Source organism: Mesocricetus auratus, unplaced genomic scaffold (assembly GCF_017639785.1).
Source record: "Mesocricetus auratus isolate SY011 unplaced genomic scaffold, BCM_Maur_2.0 Super-Scaffold_15014, whole genome shotgun sequence".
NCBI classification, from domain to species: Eukaryota; Metazoa; Chordata; class Mammalia; order Rodentia; family Cricetidae; genus Mesocricetus; species Mesocricetus auratus.
The window spans coordinates 11049084-11066748 of NW_024429186.1; the positions used below are offsets into that span (position 1 = coordinate 11049084).

The following is a 17665-nucleotide window of genomic DNA, read 5'->3' on the forward strand; positions in this document are numbered from 1 at the left end:
GGCGGTCATGAACTCTAAACCTCTGCAACCATGAGCCCCAAAATAAATGCTTTCTTTTATTAGTTGCCTTGACCATGGTGTTTGGCCACAACAACAGAAAAGTAATGAAGACAGAGAGTATGGGCAGTGGGGATTAAAAGTACCGGGTAACCACAGACTTTTAGGTATGCAGCAAGTCACAGTAGGTAGAATCTGTGTCCCCAGGGAGGTAAGACCAGGAAAGCAGTGGCCATTAGAAGGATGGTGGCATGATTTGGGGAAGTCAGACCTGCCTCTTAGAACCAGCCCTGCTCTGTGGCTTTGGGCCTATGGTGCCCCTCTCTGTTTCTCTCCTTCCTCATGGGGAAACACTAATGGACAACCCTTGTCTACCTGGCCCTAAGCCAGGCCAGGGGCCGAAGAGTCCCAGGGTTCCCTGCATGCCCAGCCTCAGATCTCACCTCCTGCAGTAACTGTTCTGGGATCCTGAGATAGGTTCATTTCTCAGGAGCACATTTCAGCACAGAAGAGCCTGGAAACTCACTGCCAGGGCCTAAGAGACGGCGGCAGCTGCAGCCAGGGTGGCAGGTATGCAGCACACCCTGGTACGGGGCAGACGATGGGACTTCGGGAGGAGAAGCCACAGAGATGCTCACTTTCGGCCCTGACAGGCAGACTGCAGGGCCAGGGCTGGATGGAGTCTGTCAACACACAGATCAGGTCAGACACCAGCTCCACAAGGGCCTCGGGATGACTGGACAAGCCTGGGCTCAGCTTCGATATTCTCCCTGGCAGGGGCTGCCCAAGTGCCACAAGGAACCTTTAGCCTCCTTCCCTGGAGCTGTCCCACCCTGTGTCAGCTCCTCCTGTGTGCAGGCCACTTCCCCTTCCTGTCCTTGGCCCCGAGTCTCTTCCTGTTCTCTTTATTGTGGGATATGTGTTAGGGGAAAAACAACTTGATTCTCTTGTCCTTGAGGTCATAATAGCAGTGAATGGACACACTGCATGCATGAGAAGTTGTGGGCAGGTGGGTGTGCATGTATGTATACATGTGTTTGGTAGTGGACATGTGATCCTATGTGAGCACACGCATATGTGCACACATGTACCTTACATGCATAGATGTGTAGCAAGCATTTGCACATCTGCCATCAGGCTTCTGCCGGCTCATGCTGAAGTTGACTATCCCTAGCTCACCATCACCTGGAGCCAATTCCAACAATTACTTCGGGGGGGTCACAGCATGGTGGCCACTACCAAGGACCCAGGCTGCTGCAGATGGAGGACCTAAGGTCAGGATGGCAGGGCAGGTGGTCAGGGGGATCCTATGGAGAGCTGTTTAGCAGAGACCTGGGAAATGATCAGGGGTAGGCGTGTGCAGGAGAAGGGCCTGGAATAAGAAAGAGCTTGTGCCACCCCAAGAATGGGCAAGAGACCAGCAGGTGAGGTGAGAAATGTTGGCAAGAGTTGGGATCACCCATTTACTAGACACCAGTGGGGTGCAGCCACGCCTGAAGTCTGGGTGACATGGTCATGGAGGAGGCCCACTTCCTACCCATCTCCCCTGCTGCACACACTTTCCCCAGTTCATCCGGCCTGGCCTTGGGGTCCAACTCCTCCTCTTTGCTGGGGACACCCTTCTCTCTCGACCTGGGGTGCGAGAATACCTCCCCCAGGGCCTCAGTGGATGAGACCTGAAGCTTGGTACATGTCTACATTAAACATGTCTACATGCTTCCTGACCAGGTGGCCTTGTGGAGGAGATCTGACCTTTGCATGTGGACTGAGCATGGAGGGAAGGCTGCTTGGCCAAGGCCTAGCCCAGGACAGTACTTCTCAAGTGTTTCACTCTGATTAGACACCTCCTCCAGCTAGGATAAAGTCCGACACACCCAGCTGCACACAGCCTGGGACACACACATGAACACACAGACATACATGGAAACTCACATGCGTCTTATATGCAAAGAGGAGATGACAGGAACATACAGAGACACTGAGAAACCCTAGCAGACACAGATGTGTACTCATGGGGCTTACACACACATAGGTTCACGTACATGGGATTTACATACATGAGACACAACTATAGGAAGTAGAGGCATGTGGGAAATGCACAGCCACCCACCCATGCTTGTGTGCCCACACACACATCACAACCTGGTACTCCAGCACAGTTCCGGAAAATAATTCCGCACAGCTATCTTTCCTGACCCAGTTCAGGTACCTAAGTAAAACACTCCCTAGGTGGCCTCCAGGCTCCAGACCAGGACAGGGGCCAGACAGGACAGTCCAGCTGCTCTAGTACCACTGGGTGGGAGCAGACTGCCAGTTCCTCAAGCAAGGCTTCCACACCTGACTTAGGTCCCTAGGGACCCTACCTTGTGGTGACAGCAGGAAAGGCTCATGGGAAGGTGTCCCATCGTTGGGTCCGCAACCGAGGCAAGGCCAGTGAACACTGAAGCCCCCACCCTGCCTTGGGCCCTGTGACAAAGAAAACCCCCTCTAGCTGTATCTATAGAACTGGAACCCTCTCGCAAACACGCCCTTGAAATTAGTGCTCAACCGGCCATCAAGGCTGCCTCTGCAAATGCTCTCCTTGGGGTCTCTCACTCAGAGACAGGTCCTTGCCCTGGCAGAAGGGCCAGCAAAGGGCTTGGTCACAAAGTCTGCTCCTGGGCTAAACCCCAGCCAAGGCCTGAGGATGGAATGGGAAGCAGAAACGGGCCCATGTCCTCCCACATTCTTGTGTCTGGTTTACAAGGGAGGGGACTTTCAGAAAAGGTCACCACTGCTTAGAGACAGGCAGGGAGGCAGCAATACTCCAGAGCCCCTGGGGAGGGCATCTCAGGCAGCTGGAGAGCCTGGCCTCGGCCCCTGCCATTCGTGCGTTGCTGACCAGCGATCCCATCTGTGCACTGAGTTCCAGCTGGCTTTTGACATACCCACAGTCTAGGCCCATCTCTAGGAAAGGTATTGAAAATTGGGGGTCAGGTTGTTGGCCAGCAGGACACCGTCCCGGCACCTCCCAACCCCAGGTCCCCAGCAGGGTGTGGAAGACGCAGAGCACCCATCCCAGAGCTGCTCCAGAGTGGCCCCATGTGGCTCCTCTGGGGACTGCAAGTCTTTCCTAAGCCTGCCCTTCCCTACTAGGAGGGAAGATGTTAATAATGGCCAGCAGGAGGGATTCACAGGCTTTGGGCCAAGCTCCACCCCATGTGAGAACTCGCCTAACTTCTCCACCAGCCCAGAGAAGTGGGTCCTGCTATCTGTCCTATTTGGATGAAGAAACTGAAATCCAAGCTCCAAAGCCAGTGACAGGTAGGGTCAGGATTTGACCTCTGCTGGACTGAGACACTGCCCCTCACAGACAGCCCACTGTGTGGTAGGGAGTGGCTGGGGGTGGGGGGAGTCTGAGCAGGACATCAACCCTACAGGGCGTGGCAGAGGGCCCTTCCTGTCATCGGTCTGTCCATCCTGCAGTGACAGCTGTGAAGGGCCATGAGTATGTCCTAACTCCACTGTGGTCCTGACTTTTCCGTTTCCCGTCCTCCGGGAGGTGTGAAGGCTCAGGCTCAGCAATGACCAGTCCAAGCCAGAAGATGCTAACGTGGGCAATTTACGCTTCTGGAAAGAACTGATCTTCCAGGTGAGGCCAGGTTGTGCCTCTACAGTGCTGAGGTCCAGTGACCTGTGACCCTTTCGGGTGGGCGACTAGGGAGGTCCTGTGGGGTCTGCTGCCAGGGTCAACCAAGCAAACAGGAGTTGGCAGGCATGGGGCAGGTGCCCAAGCAAACAGGAGTTGGCAGGCATGGGGCAGGTGCCCGGGGCAGGGCGGGGGAGTTGTGGCAGGGCAGGGCTGAGGACCACATGAGAGACAGAACCCTGTGAAGTGCCTATGGGAAAGGGCTGGAGGGGACAAGTCAGGGATGGCTTTGCCTGGCTATTCTCAGGGAGTGGCGATTGAGTCTGCTCAGGGCACAGGAAAGAGACAGGGTGAGACCAAATCACCCCAATCCCTCAGAGGCTGAGACCAAGGTCCTGGTGCAGGACAACCTGGTCTGTGCCAGGGACAGGCCAGGAACCTAGGCGCACACTTACCTGTTCCCAGCTGTATGGAGCAAGTCACTGTCTACCTTGACCTTGGTCTCTTCATCTGTCCCTTGGGAAGCTTCTGGGAGCCATTGTTAGACAGCCAAGGACCACGAGAGGCATTGGACAGGGGGAGTTCTCACAGGTCTCCACCTCCCCAGTGTGCAGGAGGGGCCTTGATGGGTGAGGGCCGTTTGTCGCTGACACAGGCTCCCACCCCTGGACTGGCCTAGAGCCCATGACCGCCAGCAGTCTATAAAAGGGTTTCCTCTACGAGGTCTGACACACTCCCAAACATCGGGGTTGCCAAGAGCTTTCTCCGGCTAAGTCAGTAGGTATAACACTGTGCCCACGGGGTCAGCAGGTGTGAGGCAGGTATGGATGCCACCTCAACCACAAGGACCAGTCACACCCCCCCTCAAATCAAGCTCCTGATGCCAGGACCCCTCATGTAATCCCAGAGCCACTCAGTACCCTCTGCACAGACTCTACCCATAGGGAGCTGGTTCCTGCTAAAGCAGGACCCTTCTGGTGACAGACAGGCTTCTTGCACAGTGCCCAGGCCTCTCTAGGGCCATTTGTAAGCAGGCAGCTTCCAGAGTTGTGCCAGCCCCCAGGGAGCAACCTCATCACCCCACCCTACACCCAGAAGAAAGGAGAGCATCGTGGCCGGGGCGGCCGTTCATTCATGCAGTCAACACACATTTATTGGGCACCGACTCTGTTCCAGACCCTAGTTAGCAACGGGGGCCTCAGAGGCGACGTGCGCACAGACGCTGCCCCGTGGCACTCACAGCTGGCAGGAGCTGTCATTCACAATACAGTGTGGTCAGTGTGTTAGAGGTAGCACAAGGGACCGAGGGAGCACGAGGAGGGACCCTGGCCCGGCCATGGGGAGCAAGGAGGCCTTCCTGGGGGATGTGTCACGTGAAGAGTTTAGGGAGTGAACAACAGTTAGGGCGTCTCTTTTGAGGGTGTGGCCAGTGCAGAGGTTCAGGAGAGGCAGTGGTGGTGGTGGTGGTGGTGGTGGTGGTGGTGGCTGGGAATCAGGCAGAGCCCACCAGAAAGGGCTGAAAAGCCAGCAGGTGACAGGAAGCACTGAGGGTGTGAAGCAGGAGAGGGTCCAGGGCTTGCCAGGAGCCATCATGGAAGATGGCAGAAGAAGGGTCAGGGGTGCCAGTGGGTGGCCGTCGGCAGCAGTGGGGGCCAATGAGGCCTGGCCCGAGGAGTCTGACCCCACCCAGAGCTCAGCAGGGTGGGGGTGGGGGTGCAGGCTGCCAGCCCCGGGGCCTCAGGGTGCACAGCACTGGGTCAAGTGGCTTGAGTGTAGCCTGCTCCTGCAGCCCAAAGCGCTGCCCGGGCACCAGCCGGAACTCAAGCCTCTGAAGCAGCTTGGCCATGACCACCTTCACCTCCATCTGGGGGGCCATGGGAGGGAGGAGAGGAAGGGGGGGAGGGAGGGAGGAGAGGAAGAGGAGGAGGGGAGGGAGGAGAGGAAGAGGGGGGGAGGGAGGGAGGGAGGGAGGAGAGGAAGAGGAGGAGGGGAGGGAGGGAGGAGAGGAAGAGGAGGAAGGGAGGGAGGGAGGGAGGGAGGGAGGAGAGGAAGAGGAGGAAGGGAGGGAGGGAGGGAGGGAGGGAGGGAGGAGAGAAAGAGGAGGAAGGGAGGGAGGGAAAGAGAGGTGACAGACAGGGAAGCAGCAGACACCATGAGGAGGGCGGGGAAAGGGAGGAGAGAGAGAGAGAGAGATGGGGGAGAAACAAATGCATACATAGGTTCTCCTTTCTCGTTCTGTCAGGCACACTCAGCCTCACGCCTCAGGCCCCCCAGCATGGCCCCCACCCTGCAGTCATTTCTTGGAGGCCCCAGACCCTCCACCTCCTACCTGAGCAAACTGTTGCCCGATGCAGGAGCGGTGGCCCAAGGAGAAGGGGAAGTAGGTGAACCGAGGCCTGTGGAGAGAGGCCCTTCAGGGTCAGGACAAGGAGCAGGGTGTCCACACAACCATCCCCACCTATGCCCGGGTTGGGGCCAGGAGCACAGCCATCCTCAGCAAGTTGCCAAGCTCTGCCCCTGGGCAGGTATGATGGTTAGTGTTAATCATCAACTTGGCAGTACTGGAAGCCAGGAGGAGGCAAGCCTGTAGAGGGTTATCTTGATTGCATTAATCGGGTGGGAAGCCCCGCCCACTGCATGTGGCTCCGTTCTTTGGGCAGGGCATCCTGGACTGCATAAGGTAGACAGTAAGGCAAGCACTGACATAACATTCCCTAGCCTCCCTGCTTCCGTGCTGAACAAGCCACTGGCTAGCTGCCTCAAGATCTTTCCCTCTTAAGTCAGTTTTGTCAGAGTGTTTATCACGGAAGCAGAAAAGGAACTTGAGGCAGCAAGTGACCCGCTGTCCCTGATGTCCCCCACAGCCTCCTTCCCAGGGTTCTGGAAGAATGGATTCTGTGAGTACAGAGAGCTCAGCCCAGAAGCCTTCCCCCACAGACATCATGGCAGCTCACTGAGGGACTTACTTGGGTGCTCCAGGGCTGAAGCGGTCAGGGTTGAAGGTGAGTGGGTCTTCAAAGTAGGTGTCCATCCTCCCCATGACATAGGTGCTGAACTGCCGGGCAAAGGAGCTGCTATCTCTGGTTCCCAGGACATTCCTGTTGCACCTCCCAATCCACTGCACGCACGCACGCACACACACACACGCACACACACACACACCGTTGATGTGGAACACAGCCCTTTCTACCTATTTAGATGCATGTGACAATCCACTCTCCCCATGGAAAACCTCAAAGAGGAAGAGAGGGGACACTGACAGAGCCATTACCATCAGGGTGTGCTAAATCATCCTCTGTGGCAGCCAGTCACCTCTGTTTTACAGATGACAGGGCTCAGGGACTTACCTGAAGTCACCCAGTAACTACGTGGCCACAGACTGGGGTCTGGTGCTGGGAGGCACCTTCCTCCTGATCACTGGAGGCTGACCCCTCCTTCACTTCAGGCTCACGTCAGCCTTCGGAGCAGAGCTAGGGGAAGCTGTAACCCCACCACATTCACCTCAGGCTCACGTCAGCCTTCGGAGCAGAAGCTAGGGGAAGCTGTAACCCCACCACATTCACCTGAACTCGCGGTGCCTCCTGAGGAAGCTGGTCCACCCTCTACACCCTGGGAACCCAAGGGATATGCGTCTAGACCCAGAAAAACAAGGTGCCCCCTAACTGGGCTGTGGGCACTGGCCATGCTGGGCCTGCCCCCCTCATTTCCCTGTGGGAACAGCAGCCTGGAGCTGAGCTGTGAGAGTGAGTGACAGCACGGGGCAGGGGTGAGGAGCCAGGGGACCTACTATGAACCAGGGGCACTTGCTGGACACTATCCCATGCTGGACTGGCTTTGGTACCTGCCACCCAATACCATGCAAGGATGAGGAACCTGAGGCTAAGGCAGGGGTGACCAGGGAGCTGGGATGGGGCCTCCTCTACACATCAGAGCCTTGTGTGCGCCCTCATCCTGCTCATTCTGTCCCTATGTATTGACCATTCCACTGTGCCTGCGGCAGCCTCCGTTAGCTCTGGCAGGGACAGCCTCATGGGCACTGAGTGGGCACACTCGCTCAGGATCTCTCCACATCCAAGACACAGGCGAAGCAGTGGCAAGTGCTACGCTGAGGACAGTGATGGCCCCTGGGGCGGGCGAGTAGCATGCAGAGAGGGTGAGAGGCTGGGGCATTGCTGCGATGAGATCCGTGGGTGAATGGAGCAAGCACAGCAGAACTGCACACAATCCGTCTGGGTGCAGAGGTCGAGGGCAGGAGGAGCAAGGGTACAGCAGTGGAGGAGGCCCACAGGGAAGGAGAGGAGCTAGGAAAATGCCGGGGAGGTGATGGGGGTGTCCTTCTGCGAGCTGTGAATATGTGCTCCTCTTATTGGTTGATGAATAAAGCTGTTCCGGCCAATGGACAGGCAGGACATAGCCAAGCAGGAGGTATAGGCAGGGCTACCAAACAGGGACAATGCTAGGAGGAGGAACTCAGACAGTGAGTTGTGCAAGGGAGACTCCATGTAGCCACCAAAGGAGTAACAGCCAGAGACTACTGGTAAGCCACACCTTGTGGCAATACATGCTTTAATAGAAATGGGTTAATAATTAAGAGAGAGCTACACAATAAGAAGCCTGAGCTATTGGCCAAACAGTTTATAATTAATATAAGCCTCTGTGTGTTTGTTTGAGGCAAAACGGCTGTGGGACCAGGTGGTACAGAAACTCCATCATCAAATGGCACCCAACGTGGGGCAAGAATTTGCACATAAAACAGAGCTGCAGTGGGCTCATGCAGGCCACAGTGCAGAGATGCTATGCCAGTCAGACTTGAACACAGCATGGCAGATTCCCGCCAGGGAACACAGGCCATCTCCAAGCTGTACAGCATGCTGCATGCATGGCAGATTTAGCTTTTACTCATACAGATAAAATGGTTTGTGGACAGTGTGCTAGAATCTGCTTGATGACACAGATGACAGTCAAGGCAGTGAGCACAGCGTCCGGAGCTGCTGGTAAATGTGCCCCCACCAAGTTAAAGCCTAACTGGTTGGAGCAAGCCACCACCACACCTTACTTTTTTAGAGAGTTCCCGTTTCTCCCTGCTTATATCCTATTTCTGCCCAGCTACCTCACTTCCTGTCTATCTGTAGGACCTCCAGACCTCTATGGTTAGCTAGTGGCGAGCTCCGTTCTCTGACCTTTAGACAGCCTTTATTTGTACAAGCAAGATATCACCACAGGGAGGGGCAAAGACTGGGGAGATGGTCTAGTGGTTAGAGCCCTTGCTATATAAGCCTGAGGACCAGAGCTCAGAGCCCTGGAACTCATTTAAAATGTTGGGTAAGCATGGCTGCCCTGTTGCAACTCCAACCTAAAAAGGCAGAAACAAAATCCCCAGAGCAAGCTGGCCAGAGAGACTCACCACACCTGCGAGCTCTGGGTTTGGTTGGGAGACCCTGACTCCATGAGCAAGGTGGAAAGGGCTGGGGATGGCTCTTGACGTCAGCCTGCAGTTTCCACAGTCATGAGCACCCCTGTGCATGCACACATCTTACACACGTGCCCACACGCACACAAAATGGAGCCACGGGTGACTCCAAGAGCATTCCGTATCTCCCTCCTGCCAGCTCTGGAGTCCCAGGAAAGTGACTAAGCCTTGCTGCGTGTGGAGCACTTCCATGCTAGCTGGACATGTGGAGGGTAGAAGAGGACTGACTGGCAGGACCACAGGGACACTCAGGCAAGCACAGGGAAGCCAGGGAAGTGACTGTCACGATGGTAACAAGCCTATGGCTTCCCTGAACTCAAATTGTCCACCCTGGGAAGAAGAAACAGGCCAGCCCGCCTGAGGGCCCCACGAACCAGGAGAGGAGTGTTGCCGGGGACTCTGACTCCATCGATCAGGGTCTCCTCCTCCAGCAGGCGAAAGGTGCCCCATGCTGGTGGGTACAGCCTCAGAGACTCTTTGAGGACCTACAGGAGTCATGCAAGAAGAGGATGCAGGGACTCGGGAGACCCCAAGGCCAGTCACAGGTACTCTGTCCCCATGCCATTCCCACTGAGCACACCCCCAGCCCAGGATGGCCCAGATTCCCAGAATACCACCCTTGCCATGGTGCCCAACCACTGGAGGAGCAATTTCAGCCCCAGTTGCTAAATGACCACTTTCCAACCCTGGCTGCATTCCTGAGGTGGGAGGACACTCTATCCCACTATTGAATCTAGGGGGGCTGGGGCTCCAAGGAGGGCCCAGCGAGGCAGCGGGTCTGACTCCCCACATCTACCGGTAGGCAGCTCACCCACACCGCACACCTGGGACAGGTACTGCAGTCTCCCCAGGTCCTCATAGTCCAGGTGCCTCTTGGAACCAACAACCTCATCCACCTCGGCCTGCAGCCTGCCAGGTAAGACAAGAAGATTTACCTCTGGAGAGAAAGCTCCGCCCTTTAAAGGAAGGGAGATCAAAGAGCAGGGCCTGGGGCTCCCACCCGCACACACTGCCGTTCCCCTTGGGAACGACAGCTGCATCCCAGCCTTGGAGCAGGGGCCTTAAAACAGCCATTGCTGTTGTTTGATGCTCGGATGTGACCTCAGAAAGGAGCACACAGCCCTGTCCAGAGCACGCCCACCACAGTGGACTGCCGGCAGCTACAACCAGAAAGGCCAGCAAGAACGGTCCAGGGAGGGCCCGGCCTTGGATGCATCTGGACCATTCACATCCATCGGGATGACAGCGAGTGAGAAGTAAATAAATTTCAAGAGCCGAACATAACAAATAGCATGACGCCAAGGACGAGACGGATGCGGGTGGAGCAGGGTGAGGACAGAAAGCTGTACAGCTGCTGTGGAGAGCAGGGCGGTAGCTCGCCACAAAATTAACATCAGAATTATGGTCTGGAGACTGCCTCAGGGTGTCAGCCGGTAAGCTCTGAAGGTGGTACCTGCCGAAGCAGCAGCTTGTCACCTGTTCAGAGAGACCAAAGCCCCTCCACCCCCGTGATGGAGCCAGGTCTTTGAAAGAGAAGGCAGGCAGCTCTGACCTGGGCTCCGACACGCATGAGCCTCGAAGACTCTGTGCTGAGTTGACGTAGCCCAGGCACAGGCAGACACATGCTGTCTGGTGCTCCTCTTACCAGGCGCCTAGACAGTTCAGTGCAGCTGCTTAAGGGGGCAGAGGTTTTGGGTGGGGGATGAAAAGGCCCTGGGATGGGGCGGTAGCCAGGCCTGCACCACAGTGTCGATGCACTCAGTGTCCTTGGACTTTGAGTTTAAACATAGTTCAAATGTGACACATTTTCCCAGCATGTGGGACAGAACCTGGGCCTTGTGCACGCTAGACAACTAAGTGTTCTGCCACTGAGAACACCCCAATCTGCCTCAAAGTACATATTTCTAGTGTATCTATACACACATTTATTAATACATATACATTTATTTAAAATCCAATAAATGGGAAAAATCCAATCAGCAATTTTAAAAACTGTGTGTGTGTTGGTGCTTTGCCTGCTGGTGTGTCTGTACACCACATGCATGCAATGGATCCCCTGGAACCAGAGCTACACAAGGTTGTAGGTCACCATGTGGTGCTGGAAACCAAACCCGGGTCCTCTGGAAGAGCAGCCAGAGCTTGTAACCCTGACCATCAATCCAGCCCTGGAAACCAAGCTCGGGTCCTCTGAGAGAGCAGCCAGAGCTCTTAACCCTGAGCCATCAATCCAGCCCCCAATAAGCTCTTATACCCTCATGCCACTTCCACCCTTTGTGCGGGTGACCACCCATGCTTGCTCCCTGCCCAAGAGCTCCTACAGCATCTTGTATGGCCAAGGGCTCTGAGCTTGGTTCTGTCTGCTCTCCGGGGGTGTGCAAAGGAAGACACCCCCTCCCTCACTACCCTCCATGGTCCTGCCACCTAAAGGACTGGTGGTCAGCCACAGCTGGGATACTCGTGCACTGTAGGAAGAGAGAAACACTGCTGAGCTAGGGCAGTGGGGGTAGAGTGGGAAGGACGGGCAAGGTGAGGGCTACGTCAAGGGTCCCAGATGTGGACATGTGCTTCAGGAGGAAACACAGAGTAGAGCCTGAAGGCCGGGAAACAAGCACAAGGGTCCTGGGGTAAAGGAAGCAGATCCTTCGGAGGGCTCCAGCCACGGCATGTGGGACAGGTAGGCCTTGGGAAGACATCAGAAAGCCCTTTGCCAGTCCCCAGGGCCCCTTTCATACCTTGCCACGATCTCCGGCTGGCGAGACAGCTCCATCACTGTGAATGCCAAGTGGTTGGCAGAAGTCTCGTGACCTGAAGAAGGAAGGCAAGACACCACTCTGGGCGGAACTGCAGGGCTGCCCATTCCCTGCCCTGTGATCCCAGGTTCTTCCCTCCTCCATGTCTGTCTGTCTGTCTTTGCGTTCCTGCTGCTGGCCAGAGGGTGAGGAAGCCTGCCGCAGGCCTCCACTTAGATGCTCTGAAAGCCACTGCTTCTCTCCTCTGCTCAGCTGTCCCCATTTTACAGAAAAGAAAACCAAAGGGATGTGCCTGGTGGCACACACCTTTAATCCCAGCACTTAGGAGGCAGTGGCAGGAGGATGTCTCTGAGTTTGAGATCAACCTAGTCTACACAGTATCTCAAAAAAAAAGGCTATGCTAGGAAGAACTTAAAGTTGAAAGTGTTTGGGTTCATGGCCCTGCCTGACCAGCCCTCTGGGTGTCTACCCAAAGCTTTCTGTTACCCCTGAGGCCCAAGAAGGAGGTGCCCCTCCAGTCACAGGGATTGATAGGACACCTCCCCAGCCAAAGCGCAGGGTCCTTTGGGGAAAACAAGTCAGGAAGGATGCCATCAAGTTGACAGGGTCAAAACCCTCCAAGGGTGACTTGGCTGGGGGTAGGGGCACTGAGTCTCATGAATGCACTTGAGAGGGGCAAATCGCTCAGCAGGCAGCCACCAGTGACTAGCAAGCCATCTCTCAGCCAGCTGGTGCATGGAGGTCACCTCTCCTAGGGTCTCCCAGCCAGGACAGCTCAGGAGTGGCCAGGGTACCCTGGGCAGCCTGAGCTGTGAGCAGCAGAGCACCCCCTCCTTGGCCCCCAGCTCCACACAGGCCAAGGCTCAGGTTGAGATGTGAGGACAGGAAGGCCTGTTCAGTCCTCCTGGGAGACAGGAGGAAGCATGGGCAGCATCAGCAGTCCCAGCTCGCAAAGGGGGAAAGGAAGCTCAGGCTCTCCAGGAGTTCCACACTGACCCAGGTTCCCAGTGGCAGAAAGACCTGCCGTTCATTCGGAAGCAGTTTTATTTTTACTTTTCTTTCTTTTCTTGTGCATGTGGGGGAATCCACATTCATAGCAGTGCACGTGCATATGTGTATGTATGTACTGACATGTTCATGGTGGTGCATAAAAATATGTGTGTGCATGTACTGACATATTCATAGGTGTGCACATGCATATGTGTGTGCATGTACTGACATGTTGATGAGGGTGTACATGCATAGATGTGTGCATGTACTGACATGTTCCTAGGTGTGCACATACATATGTGTGTGCATGTACTGACACATTCATAGGTGTGCACATGCATGTACTGACATGTTCATGGGATTGAACATGCATATGTGTGTGCATGTATGTAGAGACCAGATGTCAACCTCAGGAGTCATCCCTTGGGACTGTCACCTTGTTTTTTGAGACATGGTCTCTCACTGCCTAGAGCTTGCTGAATAGGATAGGCTAGCTGGCCAGTGAGCCCCAGGATCCCCCCTGGCTCCACCGTCTGCACAGGGATTTCAGTTGTATGCCATTGCGCAAGGCTTTGTATGCGGATGCTGTACCCATAACTTAGTTCCTGACATTTACATGGCAAGCAGTTTACCAGCTAAGCTGTCCCCCAGTCCTCGGAGATGGTTTTGACCCCATGTGGGCATGGCGCCCTGTAGTCCCCTCTGACATGGTCTCTGCATGGGCTTCTGCCCGCCTGGACACATCCCATCCACGTGGCTGGACCTGTCTGTCCACCTCTGCCATGGACCATGGCTTGTCCCTCCTCTGTTTGCCTGTGCCCTCCCAGCACCCCGCATTTGTTCACCTTGTTGCATCTGAGGGGTCCCTACTGCACAGGACCATGGGAGTGTCTACACCGCAGTCTCACTGCTGTGGAGCAGGGAATCCTCATTGTGGGAGGCACAGCCCTCACCAGATCAACTCGGATAAATGCAGCCTCACACAGGAGGAGGGGCAGAAGGCAGGGTCTGGGCATGGGGGTGGTTTCCACTTGGGCCTAATGTGCTTGGGGGGTAATCTCCAAGGGCTTCCCTGAGGAGGCACCTGCCAGGTTGCTGGGAGCAGGGGGTGGCTTTCTAGGTGAGCAGTAACACTAAGGGGATGAACAAATGAATGAATGTTCTTGGCACGCATCGGTACCAATAAATCCTAATAAACCTGAAATGAGGGAACCCTAAATTACAGCCAAGATCTCCTGAGACAAAGAAGCCAGTGCCCCAAACAGCCCAATCAACAGCTAGGTCAAGGACAGCAGCAGACAGGCTCTCTCCTCCTGGGACCTGCTGGAGCTAGGCTCAGACAACCCCTGAACTCAGCCAGGGTTAAGGTACCCGGAGCAAAGCAAAGCTTGGGCCATCCCCACCATAAGCTACGCACCCGCTATGAAGAAGGTGACAAAGTTGTCCAGCAGGACCTCATCATCCTGGGCTCCCTCTTCAGCTGAAAGGCAAGGACACGCTCAGCCCCACGGCAGGCAGCCCTGGCTCCCAAGCCCCCGGCCCCCAGGCCTCCGGCCCCCAGGCCCCCGGCCCCCAGGCCCCCGGCTCCCAGGCCCCCGGCTCCCAGGCCCCCGGCTCATGGAGCCCCATTTTCTCCAAAGCCAGAGGCAGAGCCAACGGTGAGGACAGGAGCATGCCCAACCCACCCACCCGGCCTTGCTCTTGGGTGCCCTACCCCGCACCTTTGAGAATCTGCGTGAGGATGTCGGCGGGCACGTCCTCGCCCCTCTTCAGGGCCTCTCGGCGACGCTGCACCCAATCCTTCCCCACCTGGCGCAGCAGGCGGATGCTCTCTCGGATCTCCTGCAGCTTCTTTCTCTTCCCTGGCATGAACTGAAGGAGAGCCCCAGCTCAAGGCGGCCCTTAAGGTCCACAGCTCCCTCCCCAGCCCCCACCCGGAAATCCATACAGCGGTGTGCCGGGGAGAACATGAGATAAAACTAGAAAAGATCAAGCAGCCAGGCAGACCAGAACAAGATGGCAGACTGTGTCCAAGCATGAGCTTCCCCCTCCTGCACCAAATCCCTAGAACTTCCGCCTCCATGCAGCTCTGGGAAGAAAGGGCCCCTGAAGGAGGGAGACAGTTAGGGCTGCATCGAGGAGAAGTTGGGGCCAGAGGGAAGTAAAGTAGAATCAGTGGCTGGAAAGATGGGGGGGCGTTGGGGGCTGCAAGCTCAGAGACTGAAGGCCCCCTCAGAGACAGAAGGGAGCCTGGAGATTGGCTCAGGAATCACCTTTCCCCTTTCTTCTTCTTCATGTCTGGAATAGGGAAGTGATGGCTGGAGCTACAACAACCATCTTATGACAATGAGGTGAGGTGCGGAGGACAGTGGACACAAAGACAGAAGAATCCAGGGACATCTGTCATGGTGAAGTCATCATAGCACCCTAGAATGCCTGCTTTGGGGATCGTTTAACACAAGACAAAAGTTAAGTCCTTACATTAAACCACTTTGATTTTGCCCTTCCACTTTGAGGCAAAGCATGCAAATCTGGATTCAGAAGTCATTTGGGACACAGGACCCTTCTGAAGAAGTCACTCAAGGAGGCGCATAGCACATACAGGGGCACAACTACAGTGTGGTGGCCGGAGGAGCAGGCAGTACCTTCGCCAGGGTGTTACGGGACGCACTGATCCCCTCCAGCATGACCTTCACCGCCTGGGACAGAGGTTTCTGGGCACCCAGGAGCATGCTGGTTTCCATCCCAAAAGCTGCCTGTGGGGAGAGAAAGCCGAAGTCAAACCTGGAGGCGTGGGGACAGCGCGTCCCGGCAGAGACCGGCACATGCAGCTGGAGACACGCCTGACAGTGACCCACGGAGAGTCTGACCCCATGGGAAGTCCTAAGATTATGTGGACGGTTTGGTCCTCCCCCCAGCCCAATGCTGTTTCTCCCGGAGCTGGGACCTTGCTCAGGAGGGCACACCCACACTGCAGTGCACTGTTCCCAATGACCAAGTCTACTATGACCGGCCCAGCCATACCCCGTGGGGATGTACAGGATCATGAAGACAGGTGGGTCTCAGAGAACATCCACCTTTGCCTTGACCAGCTGAAGCCAGTCCCAATACCTCTGGGGTTCGTTTTTTGGAGATGGAGTCAGAACCCCAATCTCACACTAGGTCACTGAATGTATGAGATGAGACATGGACACTACGCTGCTCTCAGGTACAGCTGAGCTATAGAAGGAAGAAGAGAGAAGGGGACCCAGGACCCCTGTGCCCCAGCCTCTCCTCACCCTTGCTGGACAGCACCAACCATTACCTTGGCCAGGATGTCGATGGTGGCACAGGTCAGCATGTCCTGCATGGATACCCGTGTCTGCCCGTCAGCCTTGGCTTCTAGAATTTCCACCAGCTGCTCAGCCTTCTCATTGAACGTCTCCATCAGGCTAACCAAGGAGCTGGGAAAGCAGTACAGGAGTCCCCTGGCTGGTCACCCTGTCCCCTGAACTCTGGCCTTGCCAGCTTCCCAAACTAACCCCAGATTAAGACTGGGGCTAGAGCAACGGAACCCAGTCCTGAGTGGACACTGCCCCTTTGCCCCTGACTTAAAGGTTTCATAGGTCCTCTGCCAATGTGATGCTCCCATTCTGACTTCAAAGGGCTATGACAGTGCTGACATTGTGGGGTCCTCAACAGTCCTAGGCACAGCTGCTCTGACTCCCCGCCTGTCCCCCTCACCTGCCTGTGCCAGGGTACCATTTGAAGTCTTTGGTTTTCCCATTTCACTCCTGTCCCTAAGCAGCCACGGGACCCAAGTCTATGTGGAAATGAGACCCCAGATGCCATCTGCAACCCAGCTCTGCCCTGGCACATCCCCCAAGCACAGAGTTTAGAAGGGTTCATGGAGGGATACACCCCAAACTCACAAACAGCAACCATGGGAGGAAGGAGGGGAGAATGGCACATTTCCCATTACACACCTTTTACCAAGAGAAACTTACGTTTATAATTAGTAGTGGTTAATAGTAATCTGAGAAAACGGCACATGGGTAATTTGGTCCTATTCTTTTAAGATGTATGTGATTTTATTTTAAGTGTATGGGTGTTTTATCATGCATGTAAGCGCGCCACACACATGCCAGGTGCCAGTGGAGGCCAGGAGAGAGCATCAGATCCCCTGGAAACTGGAGTTGTGAGCCATCACATGGGTGTTGGTACTTGAGTGTGCGCATGCGTACATGCACTTGGATGCTCACGTGGAGGTCAGGGGATAACCCAGGTCCTCTTGCAAGAGCAGCAAGTGCTCTTAACCACCGAGCCATCGCTCCAGGCTCCTCTTTGTCCTACATTCTTAATCTTGAAATTTCTCTGGAAATTTGGAGTTATTTCCAAACAAAAAGCTTTTTAAACATTAGTAAGATAAAGAGAAACAAAGAACATTTTTCAATTAGGAAAGAAACTGCTCTGGGGCCTCACCTGCTTGGTGTGACTCTTTCCTGGCTGCTGCCAGCTGAGCATCTTATCCTAAGCCAGCCTTCCCTAGAAGAATCTCTCAGCACTCTTCCTTCCCATCCCCAAAATCCTGGAAGCATCTGTTGCTCTTAGGAAGGTTAACAAACAAACAAACAAAAAAACACCCCTGGGGAAGGGAGGGGGCAGTCTCTGCCCCCTGCTGACCTCTGCCTGCAACAGCACCCTCCTGCAAAGACCAAGGCTCCAACCCACCCTTGAGCACAAGCCCCCCCACTGTCCCCCCTCCTGTTGGCACCTGGACACCCGCCCAGCTTCCAGATGGTCCTCAGGACAGTCTCTCTCAAGCACCAATACATACTCCCAACACCTTGA

General features: G+C 55.4%; 1 protein-coding gene across 2 annotated transcripts in view; it reads right to left on the reverse strand.

Annotated features, from left to right (window-relative positions):
* Positions 1-4760: 4760 nt before the first annotated feature.
* LOC101835570 (cholesterol 24-hydroxylase) overlaps positions 4761-17665 on the reverse strand; it is a 28949-nt gene continuing 16044 nt past the window's right edge. Inside the window, exons 6-15 of one of the 2 annotated variants that reach the window (XM_005068343.4) lie at positions 16140-16278; positions 15481-15591; positions 14557-14707; positions 14253-14315; positions 11828-11900; positions 9920-10004; positions 9470-9580; positions 6592-6680; positions 5955-6021; positions 4761-5489 (exon numbers count right to left, since the gene is read on the reverse strand). In XM_005068343.4, coding sequence (XP_005068400.1) covers positions 5319-5489; positions 5955-6021; positions 6592-6680; positions 9470-9580; positions 9920-10004; positions 11828-11900; positions 14253-14315; positions 14557-14707; positions 15481-15591; positions 16140-16278 — 1060 coding nt within the window. In that variant the 3' untranslated portion in view covers positions 4761-5318. The remainder of the gene's footprint in view (positions 5490-5954; positions 6022-6591; positions 6681-9469; positions 9581-9919; positions 10005-11827; positions 11901-14252; positions 14316-14556; positions 14708-15480; positions 15592-16139; positions 16279-17665) is intronic. The other variant, XM_040742518.1, reaches the window with a different exon arrangement.